The sequence below is a fragment of the Protopterus annectens genome, chromosome 16.part0 (assembly GCF_019279795.1).
Source record: "Protopterus annectens isolate FY-2018-M chromosome 16.part0, PAN1.0, whole genome shotgun sequence".
NCBI lineage: Eukaryota > Metazoa > Chordata > Ceratodontiformes > Protopteridae > Protopterus > Protopterus annectens.
In genome coordinates, this window is record NC_056750.1 from 346,361,127 (window position 1) to 346,381,008 (window position 19,882).

The 19,882-nt window shown below is 39.2% G+C and overlaps 1 protein-coding gene across 2 annotated transcripts in view; it reads right to left on the reverse strand.

The window, feature by feature from the left end:
• The window catches only part of TBC1D13 (TBC1 domain family member 13), a 1,245,864-nt gene that overhangs the window by 587,351 nt on the left and 638,631 nt on the right, over nt 1-19,882 (reverse strand). For both annotated transcript variants that reach the window (XM_044058416.1, XM_044058417.1), the window contains exon 11: nt 6,535-6,592. In XM_044058416.1, the coding sequence (XP_043914351.1) occupies nt 6,535-6,592 (58 nt within the window). The remainder of the gene's footprint in view (nt 1-6,534; nt 6,593-19,882) is intronic.

Genomic DNA, 19,882 nt, shown 5'->3' on the forward strand with positions numbered 1-19,882 from the left:
CTCCCCTTTATTTTGAGGCTTTGCATAAAAAGTAGGCAAATGAATAGTTTGGTTTAAGGCCACACTAGAAACCACTTTAGGCATAAAGGAAGGATTAGTACGCAAAGATACCCTATCCTTATGAAAAATCAAGAAAGGCTCCACTGCCATAAGGGCCTGTAATTCAGAAACCCTTCTTGCAGAAGTAATAGCCAACAAAAAAGCAGTTTTCCATGACAAATACTTTAACTCGGCAGTAGCTGCAGGCTCAAAAGGTTGTAGAGTAAGCTTTTCCAACACAAAATTGAGATCCCAAGCAGGAGTAGGAGCTCTCGTGGGGTCTTATGTTCTTTGCCCTCTGAGAAACTGCTTAAACAAAGGATGAGAGAATAAAGGAGGGTCACAGTCATAATTAGCGAAATGGCTGCAGCATGAACCTTTATGGAGGAGAAGGACAAACCTTTGTCTAATAACTCAGTAAGATATTGTAAGGAAGCACTCAAATTAGGCTTGGAAACATCAAAGTCCTTCCCTTTGCTCCAAATAAAAAATCTCCTCCATTTATCAGCATAAACTTTCCTTGTGCTAGGCCTCCTGGCCTCCAAAATAACATTCAAAACTTGTTGTGGAAGCTGAGAACCTCCAGAATCTAAAACAGAATATGCCAGGCTGTAAGATGCAGAGACTGAATTCTGACATTGAGAAAGTGATTGCCCTCCTGAGACAAAAGGTGTGGAATCAAAGGCAGAGGCCATGGAGGCTCTCGGACCAAACTCCTCAGTAGTGGGTACCAGTGTTGTCAAGGCCAATCCGGTGCTATCAGGATCATGGATGGCTTGTCTTGTCTGGCCTTCAAGAGAACCTTGGGCAGAAGAGGTAGAGGTGGAAAGGCACATACATGAAGATTGTTCCAACTGAATGACAGAGCGTCCACCTTCCAAGCTGTGGGATGAAACCTTTTTGTGCAAAACTTTGGCAACTGGTAATTTAGTGGAGAAGCGAACAGATCTATGTCTGGAGTTCCCCATGACACTGTCAACTTTTGAAATACCTGAGGATCCAATTTCCACTCGTGAGGATCCACTATTTGTCTGCTCAATACATCTGCTAAGGAGTTCTGCGCTCCTGGTAGAAATCTTGCCTGAAGATTGAGGTTGTAACTGAGAGCTGTCTCCCACAAAATCATCGCTTGTCTGCAAAGAGGGTACGAATGAGTTCCCCTTGCTTGTTGATGTACCACATGACAGTTGTGTTGTCTGTTAGAATCAACACCTGCCCTGGGTGAAGTAAATCCTTGAAAGCCATCAATGCAAATTGTACTGCTAACATCTCCTTCAAGTTGATATGCAAATGTTGAAGTCTGGCAGGCCACGTGTCTTGCACCCATTTTCCATTGAGGTGTGCTCCCCAAGCCTTGTCCGAGGCATCCGTCGTTAGAATCTGACTCGCCTCTGGTCGGGTCACAGAGAGTCCCTTGTTTAGGTGACATTCCTGAGCCCACCACAAAAATTCCTTCTGAATGCAAGGTATTATCTGAATGACAGTGTCTAGATCCTGGCAGTGTTGTGTCCATAGATTTTGAGATACCATTGAAGCTTCCTCATATGCAATTTGGCATTGGGAAGCACCAGAATACAAGATGCCATGAACCCCAAGGCTTGAAGGACTGTCCTTGCAGTCAGGCTGGACTGTAGAGACATTTGATGGAAATAAAGTGAAAGACTTTTCTGTTTGTCCGGGGTCACAAAGGCCATCTGGGAAGCTGTATTCAGTCTCACACCCAGAAAGCACATGTCCTGAGAGGGTACTAGACTGGACTTTGTTTCGTTCACAGAATACCCTAGGCATCTTAACACTACCATCACATACTGTAGATGCTGAAGAAGCTCGTCCTTGTCTTGTGCAATAATCAGGCAATCGTCCAAATAAGGATAAATTTGTATTCCTTCCATCCTGAAAAAGGCTATCACTGGAGCCAGAACCTTTGTGAACACTCTGGCAGTAGATAAGCCAAAGGGCAATGCAGAGAACTGATAATGTAAATTTCCAGCTCGAAAACGCAGGTACTTCCTGCAACTGGGCCTGATAGGAACATGAAGATAAGCCTCTTTTAGATCCAGAGTTACCATCCAGTGATCTTTTCCCAGCAGAGGCAAAAGCTGTTGTAATGTCAACATTTTGAACTTTGGAATGTCCAAATAAGTGTTGAGGAGAGATAAATCCAAAATCGGTCTCCACGTGTTCCCTTTCTTTGGTACTAGAAACAGGCAGGAATAAAACCCTAAACCCACTTCTGAAGGAGGTACTGGCTGTATGGCTCCCATGTGAAGAAGTAATGAAATCTGTTTGTGAGCCTCCATCCTTTGCCGGGGAGGAATGTCTGGCATACCCTTGAAAGGAGGCAATGTATGGAAATAAAACTTGTAACCTTTGTTTATAATGTCCAACACCCATTTGTCTTGGGTGATTAAATACCAATTTTGCTTGAAGAGAGCTAGCTTTCCTCCCAAAGGAGCTGCCAGGCAAGAAGAATCTGGCAGCTGAAAATGCAGGTCATTGGGCCTGTTTACGAAAGGACTGGCCCCTACCCTCACCAGCAGATTGAGCAGGCGAACTCCATGTTCTAGGCCTAAAGGTACTCTGAGCTCTGCCCCTACCACGCCTAGATCTACCCCTAGACTGGGAATCAGAAGAAGGGTATGTCCACCCCTTAGCAGGCCAATTTCTACTAAACTTAGGAGGCTGAACCTGCAAAAAATCTTTAACAGTCTGCATAGACTTAGCCTTGTCCTCCATTTTCTTCAAAACAGACTCCACAGGAGGACCAAACAAAACTTCGGACTGTAAAGGGGCATCCAGAATTCTAGACTTAACATGCTCAGATAAATTCTGATCCTTAAGCCAGGCATGCCTACGAAGAACTGAACCAGTGGCAGCCACTCTAGAAGAAGCCTGCAAAGCATCAAAGCCACACTGCAAAGAATGTTTCCCCACCTGTTCAGAAACATGCACCAAATCTTGCAATTCTTTACACTCTATGCCCTCTGCCAAAGCATCCACTTTAGATTTTAGCTGAGAAAGGAGGAAATTCTGATATTTCAACATATGAAACTGGCAATTTAAAGCCCTCATTGCTAAAGTAGAAGAGGTGTACACCTTCTTACCCCATCTGTCCAAAGCTCTAGCTTCCTTATCTAGAGGAACCGGATTCTTTACAACAGAAGCCCTAACACCCTTAGGCCCCTGACTAATAGTTTCTGGGTCCGCCCTAGGACTCTTATATAGGTATTTATGAGCCTCAGGTACCCTATAATACCTGTCCGGTTTAACTGGTGCAGGAGGCATAGAATCTGGATTAAATGAAGCCTCTGAAAAAACATCCTGAACAACATCCAAAACAGGAGGAATAGCCAAGGGTCTGTGCTGTGGTAAAAACAAGAACTCTCTAAGCCTCTTTCTGGAATCTGAGTAATCCTGTCCTTCCCACTTAAAATGTTCCCTCATAGAATGTAAGGTTTCTGAAAATGAAAAATCCTCTGGAGGGGAAGCAGAAGGAGTAGAATCCTCTGCATCGGAATCCGAATAAGGAGGAAAATCTTGAATATCTTCAGCAGAAGACACAGAATCATCTGAGCAAAAACATACAAAACCCAGTAATGCTATTCAGCAACACACCAGCAGTCAGAATCCACCAACGTTCTTTTATTTAACGATCTGGTACCTCGGCCATTCGCCTTCAAAGGATCACATTACAGCTTTGAAAATAAGCTCTATTTATATCATGAACTAATTGATAAATTAACAATTAGTTTAATTAGAAATCAAAATTTAAAGTGATCTTTGCTTCAACATTGAATAAAATGCAAACATTTACTTATGATAGTTTGTCTAAACTGTTATCAGAGAACTTATATCTTTATTCATTAATTTTATAACATTTCTTTCTTTTATAATCAATGAAATACAATTTTTAAATAACTTATATATCAAAATAGAAAAATAACAACATATTATTTACTATTAATTAATATATAGTTTATCAGATAAATAATTGATTAAATAATTCACTTTCAGTAGATCAAAAGCACATATAAATTCTTTGGTATGTATATATAAGATATACCCAATGTATGCAAAAACAAAATTACATACACAAAATGAATAACAATATAAATAATGTGCAAGAATTGCTCTTCTAGAGTCTAATTACAGATCCAGCTCCTGATTAAGACCAAATGGTTTTAAAGTTTTGTATTTTATTATCATCCTAGTTTCTAATTCCAAGAGTTTAGCTATTGCATCATCTCCCTTACGAATAAAAGGTTTCCCCAGTACACTAAATCTCAAACTATTACTACAACCATCATGCACATCCAAAAAATGCTTAGCAACAGGACTTGTGACATTCAAATTTCTAATATCCTTAAGATGTTCTAGAATTCTAGTTTTGATCATCCTTTTAGTTTGTCCCACATACCAAATGTCCTTGCAAGAACACCCTAATATGTATACTACACTAGTAGACTTACAATTAAAAAAGTGTTTAGAAATGTGATGTATATTGTTAATGATATCGATATTAATTGCTCTATTACATATACTGCATGAACCACAAGCAAAAGTACCCATCCTCACAGGGGTGGGTGTGATAGGTTGTACAAAATTATAATTCAGAATTTCTCTTAAATTCTTTCCCCGTCTAAAGGAGAAATTCACTTGATTGGGGAATAATTCACCAATGTTGTCATCTTCACAGATTAGATACCAGAATTTTCTAACCAAAGAGACTAATATTTTAGAAAAAGGGGAAAATTTAGTTATAAAAAATATTTTCTCAACATTATTTTTTACTCTAGTTTCCCTTCTATCAGAATATGTTATAATGTTGTCCCTTCTATTAGATAATTTTGTATTCTTAATCACACTATCTCTGCATTCTGATAGAGTATTATATTCATATCCTCTATCCAATAATCTATTGAATACTATATCAAGTTCTCCATCTATGTCCTCCTTAACACTGGTGTGGTCCCGAATTCTTTTAAATTCCCCAAATGGTAGGGCCTTTATTAAATGCTCAGGATGCATACTAGTGGCATGTAGAAACATCTGAGGCCTGCTCCAAAATTTCCAACTCTGGCTCTACCATGGGCCTCTTATCAGGAGGGGGCATGGAACCTCTAATTAAAGTAATCAAATCTTCTGCCATTTTAAGCATATGCTTCTTAGGTACAGACCCTGAAGAACCAGAACTAACTCCAGAAGAAGGCAAAACAGACCTGCCCTTAGAAGGAGCCCTAGAAACAGTAGCAGAAGGCCTAACCCCCTTAGGCAAAGAAGGGAGAATAGTAACCTGAGAGGCCCCTTCAGCCTGACCTGACTCCTGTGAGTCCACATCCTGTAAAATCAAGGTTTCCCCCTGAGACTCAACAGAAACTTCAGCCGGATCCACCTGTTCCACTGCAGTCTCTAAAGGACCGGCATCCGAAATGGACGAATCATCCTGTCTAGGCTTTACAGATTTGTCTTTACGCTTCTTCGTGGAAGCGGGCGTCGGAGGATCCGACGGCATATTATAATTACACCGTTTGCCAAAGACTAACCTAGCGCAATCTAGCCTTCTCTTAATAGTGCGCTTATTAAACCTAGCACAAAACCGACACCCAACTACGTCGTGCTCCGGTCCCAAGCAAGGGATACAAAGCGAGTGGTAATCCCTATGCGGTATCTGCTTCCCACAAGAAATACAATTATTCACTTTTTCTGACATCCGGTAAATAACTGAGGCAAGAAAAAACAAAAATGCTCCCCAACGGGGTACTTAGCCCAACTTGGTATGTCTGAAACTCCGAAAACGAAAAATTTCAGAAAGCCGAATGGCACTTGCAACGCTGCTTCTGCATCGGACCATGCGGCAAAAAAGACTGAGGATATGATGTCGGTCATGCGCTTTTATACCCTGACGCTCTGATGTCAGGTCTGTGCGCCCATGACCGACGTCAGCCTAATACTTTGGTATTCGGGCCGACCGAGGACAGCGGACTACCCATAAGTAAGGACTGCAGCAATGTGAGATGAAGAACATCTATGTGCACATGTGGAAATGCTCAAGGTCTGGGAGATGGCAGAGTCCTTGGCAGGTTCTTGTTCTGGTGTTCTCGACATTACATTACATGATCAGGGTGCCCTTCATCTGAAATGGTTCCTGGTCCTCTTACAACCTTATTTGATCCTCGCATTCCTATTTCTTGAGGTTGTTGAGATTTTCTAGAGCATGCGTAGAAATTTTTACTCTGCAACCTTCTCCTATAGTGAATGCAAGAGTCCTCAAACTGTATAGTTTTAAAATATCCCTATAGCTCCATCTCTTTATTTTAGCTTTTGATCTATTTTAAGTATTCCAAGTTCCATCCAAGCATTAAATATAGTTTTATACTGTGGTGTTTTATACTGTTTTTATTGTTGTAGAAGTGCTCAATTAACCAGTACCTTAATAAAGATGGATTTAAATTGGAAAAGTCACAGCAGCCAAAACACAATTAAAATGAAATTTACCTGTAGCAGCCTCATGTTCACTGTGAAGTCTCCTGCAAGCAGCTGGTCTCGGATAAGGCTGAAAATATTGGAGTAAAAGAGAAAAACAGAAGCCTTTAAAAGCAATGTAGCAATGCAATAAAATCTAGCAGCTAAAATTCCAATAAAACAAGCAGCAAGCAAAGGGCTACACTTTGGCAGACATTTCCTGACTTTTTAGTATACTGGTTACAACTGTACAACTACTTTTTTTATATGTTAGTCCCAACACTAGCTCTTCTATGGAGACTAGTTCAGCTGAAAAACAATGATTACATGTCATATGTACTACAGCAACTTAGACGCCAAGGAGGAAAGATTACTTCAAAGGTTTACAGTCAAAGCATCTGGGCTACTACCTAACCTAACAATTCAATAAGTAAAAAGTAATGGCACTCAAGGCACACAACTATGAGACCTAAGGTCAACTATATCAGAATATCAGACCCACCAAGAAAGCATAATCAAAGGGAGGGGAGGGAGTTTAGGGCAAAAACTCATTCTGCAGTAATGGTCCTGCTACTCGAACATCTACTGTTATACTCTGTGCCCTCACATAAAAGTACAATGTTCATAAGGCTTACTGTTGCAGGAGACTCATGATACGAGTGAAAAACTATTGAACAGTGTACTTCCAATTCCCAGATATGGACAGACAGCCTTCTACTGTTGTGTTGGATAAGGAATTAGTAAACCCCGTTCTCTTTCTTGACATGACATCCATCCATCCTGCAGCTATGGGAAAAGGGTAAATGAATGTCCAAATAGCCTCACAGATATGCTGGATAGAAGCTCTCTTGAAGAAAGTTAAGATAACAGCTGCTGATATGGGTGGAGTAAGGTCTAGTCTCTCCCTCCCTTCACAGTCTTGCTGTACTGGTATTGCAAAAAAATACTGCAACTTACCAGATATTGGTAAAGGGTCTACTTAGTCAATCATTGGTTCTGTTATTTCATTAAAGGTATAAACAACTAGTATAACTGAACAGTTATTCCCAATGACATTACCTAGTTGCTGGTGTATATCCAACAAAGCAAAACAGTCTTTCATCCTTATTCTTCAACTGAAAGACGTGAGGTACAGTTTTATGTAAGGATACTTACCGTAACAAAATAATCTCTATGAAGTGGTCAGTGTAATAACAAATCAGAACATACGGATTTTGCCCAACTTTTTTGTATTCATTCTTGCCCAGGAATTTTACTAGCTGTTCTTCAGTCCTTATAAAGACCAGAGCTGGTCCTGGTCATGTGTCAGCATTCTTTTAAAACTGGTAGGTCAGTGAGGTACTCACATAAAGACGGCATTCCTAGATACTTTCTCCAGTTTCTCAAGCCTCATAAGCACATCGCAGAGAATTGTCACTGCAGCAGACTATTCCTTCAACAACTGAATGCAGTAACAAAAAACAGTTATTTATTAGATAAAAGTATCAGAAAATGAAAATACAAATATGGCTTTGCTGTTACACTAGCCACTCTATTACCTTACACTTGGGTCCAGTGTAAAGCAGAGAAGGCAGAAAGTCATAAGAGTTTAATTCCCTGAGGCTGAACTCAATGATTTTAATCCCCACAGGAAATCAGCATCAGTACAGAGGGGGACTTGCCCCTTTGAAAAAAGTGCTCTTTTGTCGGCTTAATCACACTGAAGCTTCAAGAAAACACAATGAAAAGTAGAAGCTAGCCACATTTCAAACATCTAATTCTCTACATAGCATGAATCCTGTTAAAATTCCAAGAACTACATTTGGGATTCTCTGGAGAGACAGACTGGAAATGTGAACATGGGGAATATGTATCTTGTGTGTGGCTGTAGTACCTAAGAATATTCCCCTTACTCAGAAATATAGTACAATTGGAATTAACATATACAAATAGTGGGAAGTGAAGGCACAGCCCCCCACACCAGGGGTGCAGGGAGATGAACTACACCTGTAAAAATGCTTTAACGGCTTTACAGAACATTTCAAGACTTGCTTCAATGTTTTGGCAGTCATACTTTACTCTTCATAGCTGTTAAACTTCCACATCTGTCAGGGAGCTTGTACTATGAAAGACATCCATAATGAAATGTATCTTTACACAGAACTATACTGTCTTCTTTGGTGAGGATCACTGTAAAAGTAAATCATGCATTTTGGAAGATTTTATCATAACTATAGAAGGATGATGGTTATGGGTCCCCCAGAAGCACAGCCACACCAAAGCCATGCTCACCCCTGGACTGTGTCTCCTACTTAAAAAGCCTTTTGAAGGTGTGGACAGCAGACCATGCTGCAGCTTCTAAAGTGATTTGTATGCACACATTTCTGAAATATTCCACTGATGTGTCTGCTACTGTAGAGAAATGCTCTTCCACTATGCCTTGGAGAGGTTTACTGCATTTGCTGTAGCAAAACACAACACAATGTGCCAGTAATCTCGAAAGACTCTGCTTACAAATAAGATTGTTTTCCCTTTCTGATGGATAAAGAAAAATTAGCAAGTCTTTCTGAAATCATTATTCTAGCACATGCATGTGATGTTTTCCATCATTTTGACGATTTATAAAGAACACTGGCAAGTAAATAAACTGATCACAGCAATTATTATGGATATGAAAGATGGATTTGTTTTGAATCACACCATTTCACTGCAGAACACCAAGCAAAGTTAAGCCATGTACAAAAAGTTTGTAATTCTGCAATTCTTCTGCCAGAACTATTAGCAATAAGAAAGAGCATCTTCTGTGACAAATATTTTAACTCTACTGAAACTGCTGGTTTAAAAGGGGGTTATTTTCTTCATCATAAAGTTCAAATCCTAAGGAGGATGGAGATACCTTGTTGGAAGTTTCAACTGAAGGACTCCTTTAAGAAAGGTCTCAACAGAAGGATGAGCTATCTGTAGGACAACTATAAGACGGACAGAAATAGCAGGAACATGATCCTTAACTGATAAAGGAAGCCAAATTAAAATCAACTGAACAAATTAAGCAGTCTAGAAGCAGAATTTGCAATAAAGGACACTGCAAATCTACATTTTGCCACACAGTCTAGAAAACAAATCTCTTCCACTTTTGTACTTAAGGTTTCATGCATCAAGCCATTTTAGCCTCTTAAATATTTAAGACTGGTAAAGAAAGGAAGCTACTACTAGAAATAAAATGACTACCCTCTCTGCTAACAGGTTCAGAGTTTGACATTGGGATTTAAATCGTTGCCCTCTTATTAGGCCAGCAATGATTAGTCCACAGGCAATAGCCATAGCGGAAGAGAGATCAGGATCACTGTTATTTAAAAGCAAGCTATGCTTGTCCTGGCTAAGTTGGAACTACCAAAATCAGGTTTGGCCTTGTTCTATTTTGCTAAGAAGATGTCTTTCCAGAAGAAAGAAAGACAAAAAACAATGCCTGGTTTCACTGAAAGGAGACAACATCTATCTTCTAGTCTATAGCATGAACCATTGGGGAGGGGGCAGAAAGTTTTACAGATATTACTGAAGTGAGTAGTAAACATCTAATTCTGGAATACCTCCATTTGAGAAACTTGATGAAAAATCCCTTTGAGTAACTTAATGAAAAATTCCTGGATCCAATTTCGATTAATGAATCCGTCTGTATTTTTCCCCTGCTAAATGCATCTTGCAGTTGATTTTGTAATGTCAAATGCTGGCAACTATGCTGCACAGACTATTCCTAAATGTGAACTCTCTCTTTCTAAAGTTTAAATGACTGGTTCTTCACTGCTTGTTTATGTATCACATTAATGTTGTGTTACTGGTTTGATGTGAAGATTATCTGGCCGAATATGGTGATGGAAGGCTGTCAGGGCCCTGTATCTGGCTTCTTCAAACTAATGTAAAACAACTTCTCTTGTTGACACCAACTGCTTTGGAATGATGCTTTGCTGAATTCGGCTTCTTGGAAATAATTCAAGGAACCTGTGGTAGACTTTGAACTTACAGGTGGTTGATGTAGCATAATTTCTATTAATAAGTTCTTCAAGTCTAATCACCAAAAGAATTTTCTCTTTTTGTGCCTTGTAGCATATAGTGTTGATATCCAGTAGATATGTTGACTGGGTTCCAAACGTTCGAGGTGCCACTGTTCCTTTCTCTTATATAAACTTGTCTAAAGAACAAGATAACGTAATAAAAGAATGCATCCCAGTGATCTCAAACTGTTTTGCTGTGATACCTGAGAAAATGGTCATAAGACTGACTGATCTAGCTTCACTTGCCCAAACTTGGAAGACTTCATTAGGACTAAACCTATTACTTCATCTAGAAACGTTACTAATGGTTTCTTTTTTTGGCATTTATTTAAAACGCATGCTTAAAACACAAATGAAAAAAATACATAACTTGTAATATTTGTTACAATGCAGAACAGATTAAAAAATCAGAGCATCTTTAAAAATTCAGAATTCCAAATTTATTTTACAAACTCCTGCCCAGTTTGCAAGACATCCTCCTAAAGAGACGGAATATTCCTAAAAGAAGCTTCTGTCTCGCATCAGACCAATAGCACAACATTAATGTGGTATATAAACAAGCACGGAAGAACCAGCCATTTAAACTTTTAGAGACTGTTCACATTTGGGAATAATCTCTGCAGCATCAAACATTACAAAATCAACTGTCAGATGGATGTAAGCATGGAACAGCACTGCCTTGGTCTTAGTGAGATTTTTCTTTTAACTGACTACACATCATCCAAGCCAGTATGGTATCCAGTCATCCAAACGTCAAACAACTCAGTCACAATCTGTGGACAGGAGGAAAGGTGAAGCTGAATATCATCAGCAGCATAAGGTAAAGAAAGCTACTCATTACCATAACCTCCCTTAGCATAGCACATACACTGTAAACAGCTGGGAATCCAACAATGAACCCAGCCACCATACTCCACTGGGTAACAGCTAGAGGAATCCATTGCTGACACTACATGTGCAACCAAAAGGACAAGCCATCCAAAACTGTACCAGATAAGCCATGGTATGCCTGCAGGTAGCTGATCAGGATCACATGATCTACACTGTCAAAAAGCACTGAGAGATCAAGTCTGGATACTTTTAGCACTAGAAATACAGGGAAAGTCTGACAGTGAAATTAGGAAGTGGAAAACAGAAAAGTCACTGGTAGTCTAGAAGCTCACTGAAGCAAAGACAGAAGGAGCAGGTAAGGAAAAACTAGTAAGCACTCTTTATAAAGCCCTGGTGAGGGACAGGGGAGGCAAAAGCAGGAAGAGAATAACACTGAAATAGAAAGAAATGCTGTGAGTGGAAGGGTAAGAAGACAGATGGAAAGAAATTGTGAAGCACCATACAGGGTAATTAAAGCAAGGAATTTATGTATATTTGTCTGGAAATACTTACATAAATATTTTATCCACCAAGAGGTTCTCCGGTTCGATCCTCGGCTGGGGTGCCTTCTGTGCGGTGTCTGCATGTCCTCCCTGTAGTTGTGTGGGTTTCCTCCAGGTGCTCCGGTTTCCTCCCACATCCCAAAGACATGCTGTTGGTGGATTGGACACCTTAAATTGGCCCTAGGCATGAGTGCATGCGTGTGTGTGCCTTCTGTGGAAGGTTGGGTGCCAGGCTGGCAACTCGTCACCGTAAAAACTCCACTGCCAATTATGAGCAGACAGGTGATCCGCTGTGGCGACCCCAACTGGGAAAAGCCGAAAGAAGAAGAAGACAGGGTGAACAAAATGTTTCCCAAAGCAGAAATTAGGTGTTGAAGATGTAAACAGGACCAAGTAGAGGAATGGAAATATATATTTTGGGGTTGTAGGGGACTACTGACATTTAGAGTGGAACTACAAGCATCAAAAAGCCGTGTCTCTGATACAGAATTAAAGACCATCTCAGTGAGACACCTCTAGTTTTCTCTTATCTTCTTCCCAAACTTCTGTATGTCTCACCAGTTTTCACCAACCTCCAGGCCACACAGAAGAGCAAGCTTCAAAAGTGTGAGAATAAAAAATCCAAATCTGCATCCAGTAAAGCTTAAGCTACTAATCATTGCATTGCTGTTAAGCACCTCAACAGGCTAGGGCTACCACACTACCTCACCCTCTCTCAACTACAAGTAGCAAATGGTGCCCTGCCATAGGAAATTTGCTACAACAGTACACCCCAAAACAGCAACTCCATTCTTGTGATAAACATCTCATCACAGTTCAAAATTCTAAAAAACATATCTGGAGATGCTCTGTTTTCAAGCCATGTCTCCAAAACTTGGAACTGCATCTCACTCCCTATTAGACTCACTAAAAACCCACTCATCTTCAAAAATAAACTAAAACTCCTCCTCTTTAACTCTTGGCTATGCCACTAACATTCTACATGGCAAGATTACTAACCATCACTACCACCATGGCAAGTGCTATACTTAAAATTCGGTTGAACCACCTAAGTACTGAAACTGTAGCATTGTTTAAACACATCTACAATGCATTAGTCCTAATATGTATTAACTGTAATCGGGAGCCTTTTACATTACCATGTCTTACTATTATGAACAAATGTATAATGTCTTGTATTACTATCATGTATCACAATTTATTGTTCTTTAACTTTATGTGTATGGAGGTTTTCTAAAAGGGCCTCCACTGAAAAGAGACATTGTGCCCAGCTGGTCTTTCCTGATAAATAAACAAAGGAACAAATAAATAAAATAAATTAATTAATAAAACAAATCCTAAGCACAAACAGGAATCTAAATGGAAGAGATTCTTTACTGAGCTGTGTGGAAATTTAAAGTCTAAGGAATATGTTAAGGCATTAGTTACCCTACTACTGATAATATCTAAAAAAGCTATCATCAGATGGTAAATGAACAGGAGCTGCAAATGCAGGAAGTGATACATATAATGAACATGGTAATGAAATGGGAAACAGTGCTGTTAAAGGTAGGAGGGGGTAAAGTTCATGACAAAAAATGGATGAAGTGGGAATAGGTAATGAAAAGAGCATAGAAGGAAGGAAAATAACAGACAAAAATGCACCAGAAAGTGTGAGTAGCTGGGAAGTACTGGAAATAATGTGATAATGTGAAAATAAAATGTAGAAATGTATAGCATGAAGGATTACAACCCAGGTTCTGGGCTGGTCCATTGTTTATTATAACTTGTATGTTAAAAAAGAAAGCAAATGTTTATGACATTATTCTGGGTCTCCCTCCACGGAAAGAGCAATGGGCACCATGCATGCGGATTACACTAATTGTAATTAAATGTAACATACATAAAGCAGCTCAGCATCAAAAGACTCAATACTTTCGATGATCACTCACCATCAGGAGGTCATTATCTACACAGATTAGGGTTGTCTCAATACTACTCTTCACTTTAAATCTGTGTTGACATAAAAGTCATGCAACACCATACAGCTGTGCACAGACCACTTTCTCAATAACCTTGCTGACAAAGGGAAGGATGGAGACAGGGTGATACTTGTCAGCAAATAGTATCCAAAATGTTTTCTTGAGAATCAAGGTAACTACAGCTTTCTTTAGAGAAGATGGGACTAAGTCGGCTCTTGGGGAAGATCAAAGAAGAACTGGATCTAGTCTAGTGTATTGAGAAAATTTTTAATTAGTCTCCTTGGCCCACAATCAACATCACAGTAGGTTGGAAATGCAGCAGAAACATTGTCGAGGAGCTTCCCATAGCAAGCATGGTCAAATTCAACCCATAAGAAATCTAAGTTACTTATCTGTCGCACCATCAGTCATAAATATTCACCTCAAAGAAGAAACAGCACCTTATCTACAAACAATTGTGCAGCTTCCTCACATTCATCACAAGAAAAAAAACTTTAATTGTCAAACAGGATGGGTTACACAGTCTACAGACAAACCAGAAGAGTGTAGCTGGACAATTAATTGCAACAGCAACTGCACTAGATACAAAACTGTCACTCGTACATGATGCACAATGTTGGTCCAGCATAAGTCTGTCCCAGAGAAAATGTATCTTACCGAGCTATTGCTGCAAGCACCATCCTAGCCTAGTCACACCTGGTCAAGAATTGGGCAGAGTATATCAGAATTTTATGCCCACTGATCTCTGTGTTTCACCAGACCAGTAAAGCCAATATATTGTGAGGGAAAAGCAAGCCTGAGGTGGATCAGGTAGCAGCCACACCATTAAACCAGTTCTAGTACCAATTTCCTGGCATCGAAACCTACCTAGAAAATTAAGTCCAGACAGTGTCCAAAATATAGGGCCTGAAGCGGAAAAAGAGTGAAGCCAATGTTCTTAATTAAACTTAAGAAATCCAGTGAGTCTGAAAGTCTTATCACCTACCTAGGCAATAAAATCACATCTGACTAACCATTTGGGGGAGGTATGTACCATGACAATGAGGAAATCCCAGAACTCTCATAGAAAAGCTCTGAGGTAACCAGATATGCAGTACACAAGGAGAAATATGCAACTGACTCCTGCCCCTTCAGCAAGTTCAAAGGAATTTGACTCTTCAGCATCAACCTTGTTCAACTTCAGACTAGGAGAAAAGCATACTGCCATCCCACTACCTGCATTCTAGGGCCTACAGTGGTGAGTCACCCAGTGATCTGGGAAAGAAAGAAATGTAAACAGGGTCCTACATTCTTATCAGGGCAGGTCTCTGTGACAAATTTCAGGTCAACTGAAAGCAGTAAATCAGGCACAATAGCAGGTTTATTCAACTTGGTATTTAGTATATTGTCATGATGGGGAGGGGTTCTTCCCATTGATCAGAGATGAAAATCCATTATCTGAAGTATTGGCACTATACAGGGAGGACATTGTTTCTCATGTCATTTCAACACTAGGTGGTGTTGAGTGACTCTAGTCTCCACACAGCAGATTCTGCCATAGCTATTCAGATGAAGCCTACTCCATTACCCAGCTCCATGACTCTTCATCAGCTCAAGCCTCCTACACTTGAGAGGTACTGGGGTCAAGTGTCAAAGGACATAAGTGATGAAGGGCCAATCGGAGGTCCCTAGAATAAGACTGCCACATCAACAGCCAAACAGTTATCCAAAAAGTACAAGTCTGAAGGCAGAGAAGACAGAATTATAAAACTGAGGCCGTTCCAGTACAATAATGCCAGCCTACAATAGGCCAATGTAGCACATATGTAGATAACAAATATAGAAATTTACCACAGTCTATTAGGAAAAAAATGAAATGAAAAAAGCTTTACTACAAACAGATTATAAGATCAAAGAGTCTCTAACTACAAAAGACATACAATTAGTAAGGAAACAAGTTATACAGTGGCAGATTATAATAAGTGCAATTCAAGCGGTCGCCTGGGTCCCAGAGCTCTAGGGGGCCCACAGCCAGCCAAAAAAAAACAACTTTTTTTTTAGTTTCCTTCTGTTCAGCAAAAAGCTAAGAACATAATAAACAATCAACTGCTTGTTACTAACTACATCTTTCTTCTCTTTATTTTACAGAAAAAAACAAAATGTTATATGATAGGCACCATAAATATTTACCTTAATATACTCACAATGCCTATCATTTCTGCATGAGCAGACAGGCTGGCAAAGTTCTTCATCTCAGGTGCAATGCTTCTTTACATAAAAGAACAAATAAATAAATGCCTGAAGTTCAGCAACCCTATCTAAAGTGCTGCAGCTTTCTGTTCATTGCTGGCCCATGATTCACTGTGAAGGCAGTGAACAGAAAGCCCTATTACAAAGTAAATCTAGTTAGCTGCAGCTGCTAGCATTAGTTGAGTGAAGGCATTTTTTCAATGCTGGAGGTCAACCAGATTTGTTTTAGAGGAAGGTTACCTGTGCTGTGGATGAAAACAACTTGCACTTTTCATCTGTTCAGTTTAAAGTCTGGCATTTATGGCTATTGTGCATTCATGTGAAAAAATGGATGATTTTTTAGTATGCTGGCAGGCAACCAGCGTTTGGGGGGGTAGCTGTGCTGTTGAGCAATGCATATTTGGCCTCTTACATTTGCGCAGTTTAAAGTCTGGCATTGGGGGCTAGTGTTCATGTGTGTGAAATGAGATAAAATATTTATTCTCTCTCATTTTTAAAATGCTGGCAGGCAACTAGACTGAGGGGCTGTTGTGCTGCAGATGAAAGCAGTTTGTCTTCTTCATTTGTTCAATTTAAAGCCTGGCAATAAGTGTGCATTTCTTGGAAATACACTGGAACATTTACTCTTTTTTAATACGCTAGTAGGCAACCAGAATGGTGGGGAGAAAGCTATGTGTGCTACAGATAAAAGCAACTTATCCTCTTTATTTCTTCTGTTTAACGTCTGATATTAAGTGCTAGTGTGCATTTTTGTGAAATAAATTGGTATAGTCACTCTCTGGCCAATCTTTGGGGGAAATAAATTTGTAACTGTCTCTGATTTTGCAGAATGACCTTGTCTTTGCCTAATATTTTTGGTCTGCAACTTACCCTATTGTTCTTTGCCCAGCTTACAGTCTCGCTTTAAAAGATTAGTGTGACTTTCTTTGACCTAAGCTGGAATATTTACTCGATGTGGTGTGTGTGAAAACAAAATGACACTGTTCATGATTTTGTAGAATCTCTCTCATTTTGTCTCATATTTTTGGTCTCTCTGCCTCATACAATGTGAGGTTTTCTGTAAAATCACTGAAAATTCCAGTCACTAAATGGGGGAGGGGTCTGGTTGTGGATGAAAGCAACTTACACTCTTGTCATTTACTCAGCTTTCACTATAGCATTACTAGTATTCATTTGTATGAAATAAGCTTTAGGCACTGAATGAGTGAAACCAAGTTTAAATTGTGTATAATAAACATGAGCATCATTCTGATCTGCTCCTCATAAACTTGTACTTTTTTAGCAAATCTTTGAGGACTGCAATCACCACATAACGACGGACATTCGAGTTTCAAACATCATGTTCTTCTGAAAATACATACTAATGCAAACAGTTTTACTCCAGCAACTTATGTAGATATATCAATAATATTTAAAATCTGTCCCCAGTTCTGGGACTTTGTTCCTCATTACTTTTTGGCTTTGTCTTGATTTTTGCTCTAAGAGGTTGATAAGTATTTTTTCCCACTTTCAAATGAAGTATACATGGTAAGGTAGCTATAACACTGAGTAGGTGTGAAGGGGTTGTCTGTGGACAAAAGCAACTTATCTTTTTCTTGTCCGATCACATTAAACAGTCTAGCTTTGGCAGGCTAGTGAGTACACATGCCTGAGAAATTCAAACAATTTTAATCAGCTGGGCCATGGAAGAATTTATCTAATATGACAAGTGATGTAGCCGATGAAATCACAGCAAGCTATTGCAGTTGAAAGAATCACCATAAAATCTGCACAGTCCAACCTCAAACTAATCAGACATTTAAGGCCCTTTAGTAATGGTCAACAAACATTAAAACTGCAGCAAAGACTCAAGCCATGCAGTCTTCTTTTTTCAAAATAAAAATGTACTGTAAACATCACGGACTTTAAGCACATTTACATGCTTGCTTCAATAATTCCAGTCATAAAACTGCAATAAAAAACACAAATTTAAAACAAGGGAATGAGAACATGTAAAACTGCAGACAAAACTGCTAAACATAATAGCAAACACAAGGACAGCTTTATAGACACCTGCCACTGCCATAGTAGCTGAGTAATAGTCAAGAGAATTTTTTTGCAGCTGTGGGTCCTACTCAAACATGTTATGCAATTGTGTACGACTGGTATAAAGTTAATCTTATATACCATACTCTAGGGAATTCAGTAACCTACATCAGACCCCCTCTACTGACAGGCAAACACTGCTGTGCATCTAAAACTCCCAGATATGCTAATGACTGGTTGTAATGACAATGCCACTGTGGATGTCACACACTGACATCTGAAGAAAGTACCCCAATCTCATCCATATGCTGTTGCATTTGCTTAGCTATACAAAGATGAACACAAGCAGTCCAAACAAGTATAGAAATGCTAAAATGTGCACTTCTTCCTGGTACTGCAAAAATGCATATGTCCCACAGTTGGTATAGATAAACATGTTATCACACACTTCCATGCCCTCCTCCCCATGATGCTGGTGAGCTCCCACCAATGGGAGTCCGCACAGCATCAGATCCACTCCAGTGCTGCCAGTATGCATAACGATGGTGATACATTTATGGATGATGGTCATTTATGCCAGTAATGTATACCTCTAGTGTGTAATGTAGTGGATTACTATATACAAAGCCATATCAAGCAGCTAGTACAGCTACTTAATACTTATGGCAACAAATTCACAACTGTGTTTTTCGATTTTATTTCATTTGTAGTCCTTGCCTCAAAATCTAAAGTGGCAGAGATGAACTTTTATTTCTTTAAGATTTTTGCAGCTACCTTCCAAGTGTCACTTGTACTATGGTTCTTCACCTTATCCATTTTCTCCTGAATATTTCTACATTCCCTAAATTCCCATTCATCCAATTATCTTTTGTTCTAACGATTCAGACTGCAGTCTACCACACGGCCGTATAAAACAGTTCAATACTACTTTCACTGAAAATCTCTGAAGAAAAACAAGTGTAATGAGGTCAAGGCAGTATGCAGATGAAATTAGTCTCTGGTATTAAACTAGAATTATGAAACATTAAGAGCTGAGAAGGACTGAAAAAAGCTACATGGAATGCTGCCTGTATACAGGAGTCTCACACCTACCAGCATTGAAAGAAATGCTGACGTTAATTGATATATAGATACACAGAGCTCAGTAATTACTCCAATATTCAAAAAAAAAGACAAACCTGTTAAGGGCTAGAGTGGCACAAGATCCAACCTTAACAAATGTTAAGCACCCTCTTCTAAAGTTAAGATCGGGTCTAACACTCAGCAGTAAATGGCAATGGCAAAAATAACAGATTTTGTTTCTGCATGTTGTCAGTAACATTAATGTGTCCCTAAGTTCCTCTAATGAACTTAGAAAGTTGCTAGAATATATTAGCATCCATTTTCTGAAGGACACAAACTCTGGAACTCCAATGTATGACATTATTTAGTAGATTCAATTCTCAGTGGTTTGTCTGAAAACCACAGATTTAATAAAGAACAAGCCAAAAATATGAAGCAATGATTTGGACAGTTGAAAGGCATGAAGTGTAAATGTGACATACAGCATTACACTGCTTTTCTGATAGCATCTGCTAAGTGTTTTATGGCTTTGAAAGCTGGCAAAACACTTGGCAACATTTTTCATTGTAACTAATAGTACCTGGAGCAGATAAAACTCCATACACTACAAAGAATTATGATTAAGTCACCAATCATAACATATTTATTTATTTATTTAATTTTACATTTGTTAACCGGGAAAATCCAGCTGGACAAGGTCCAT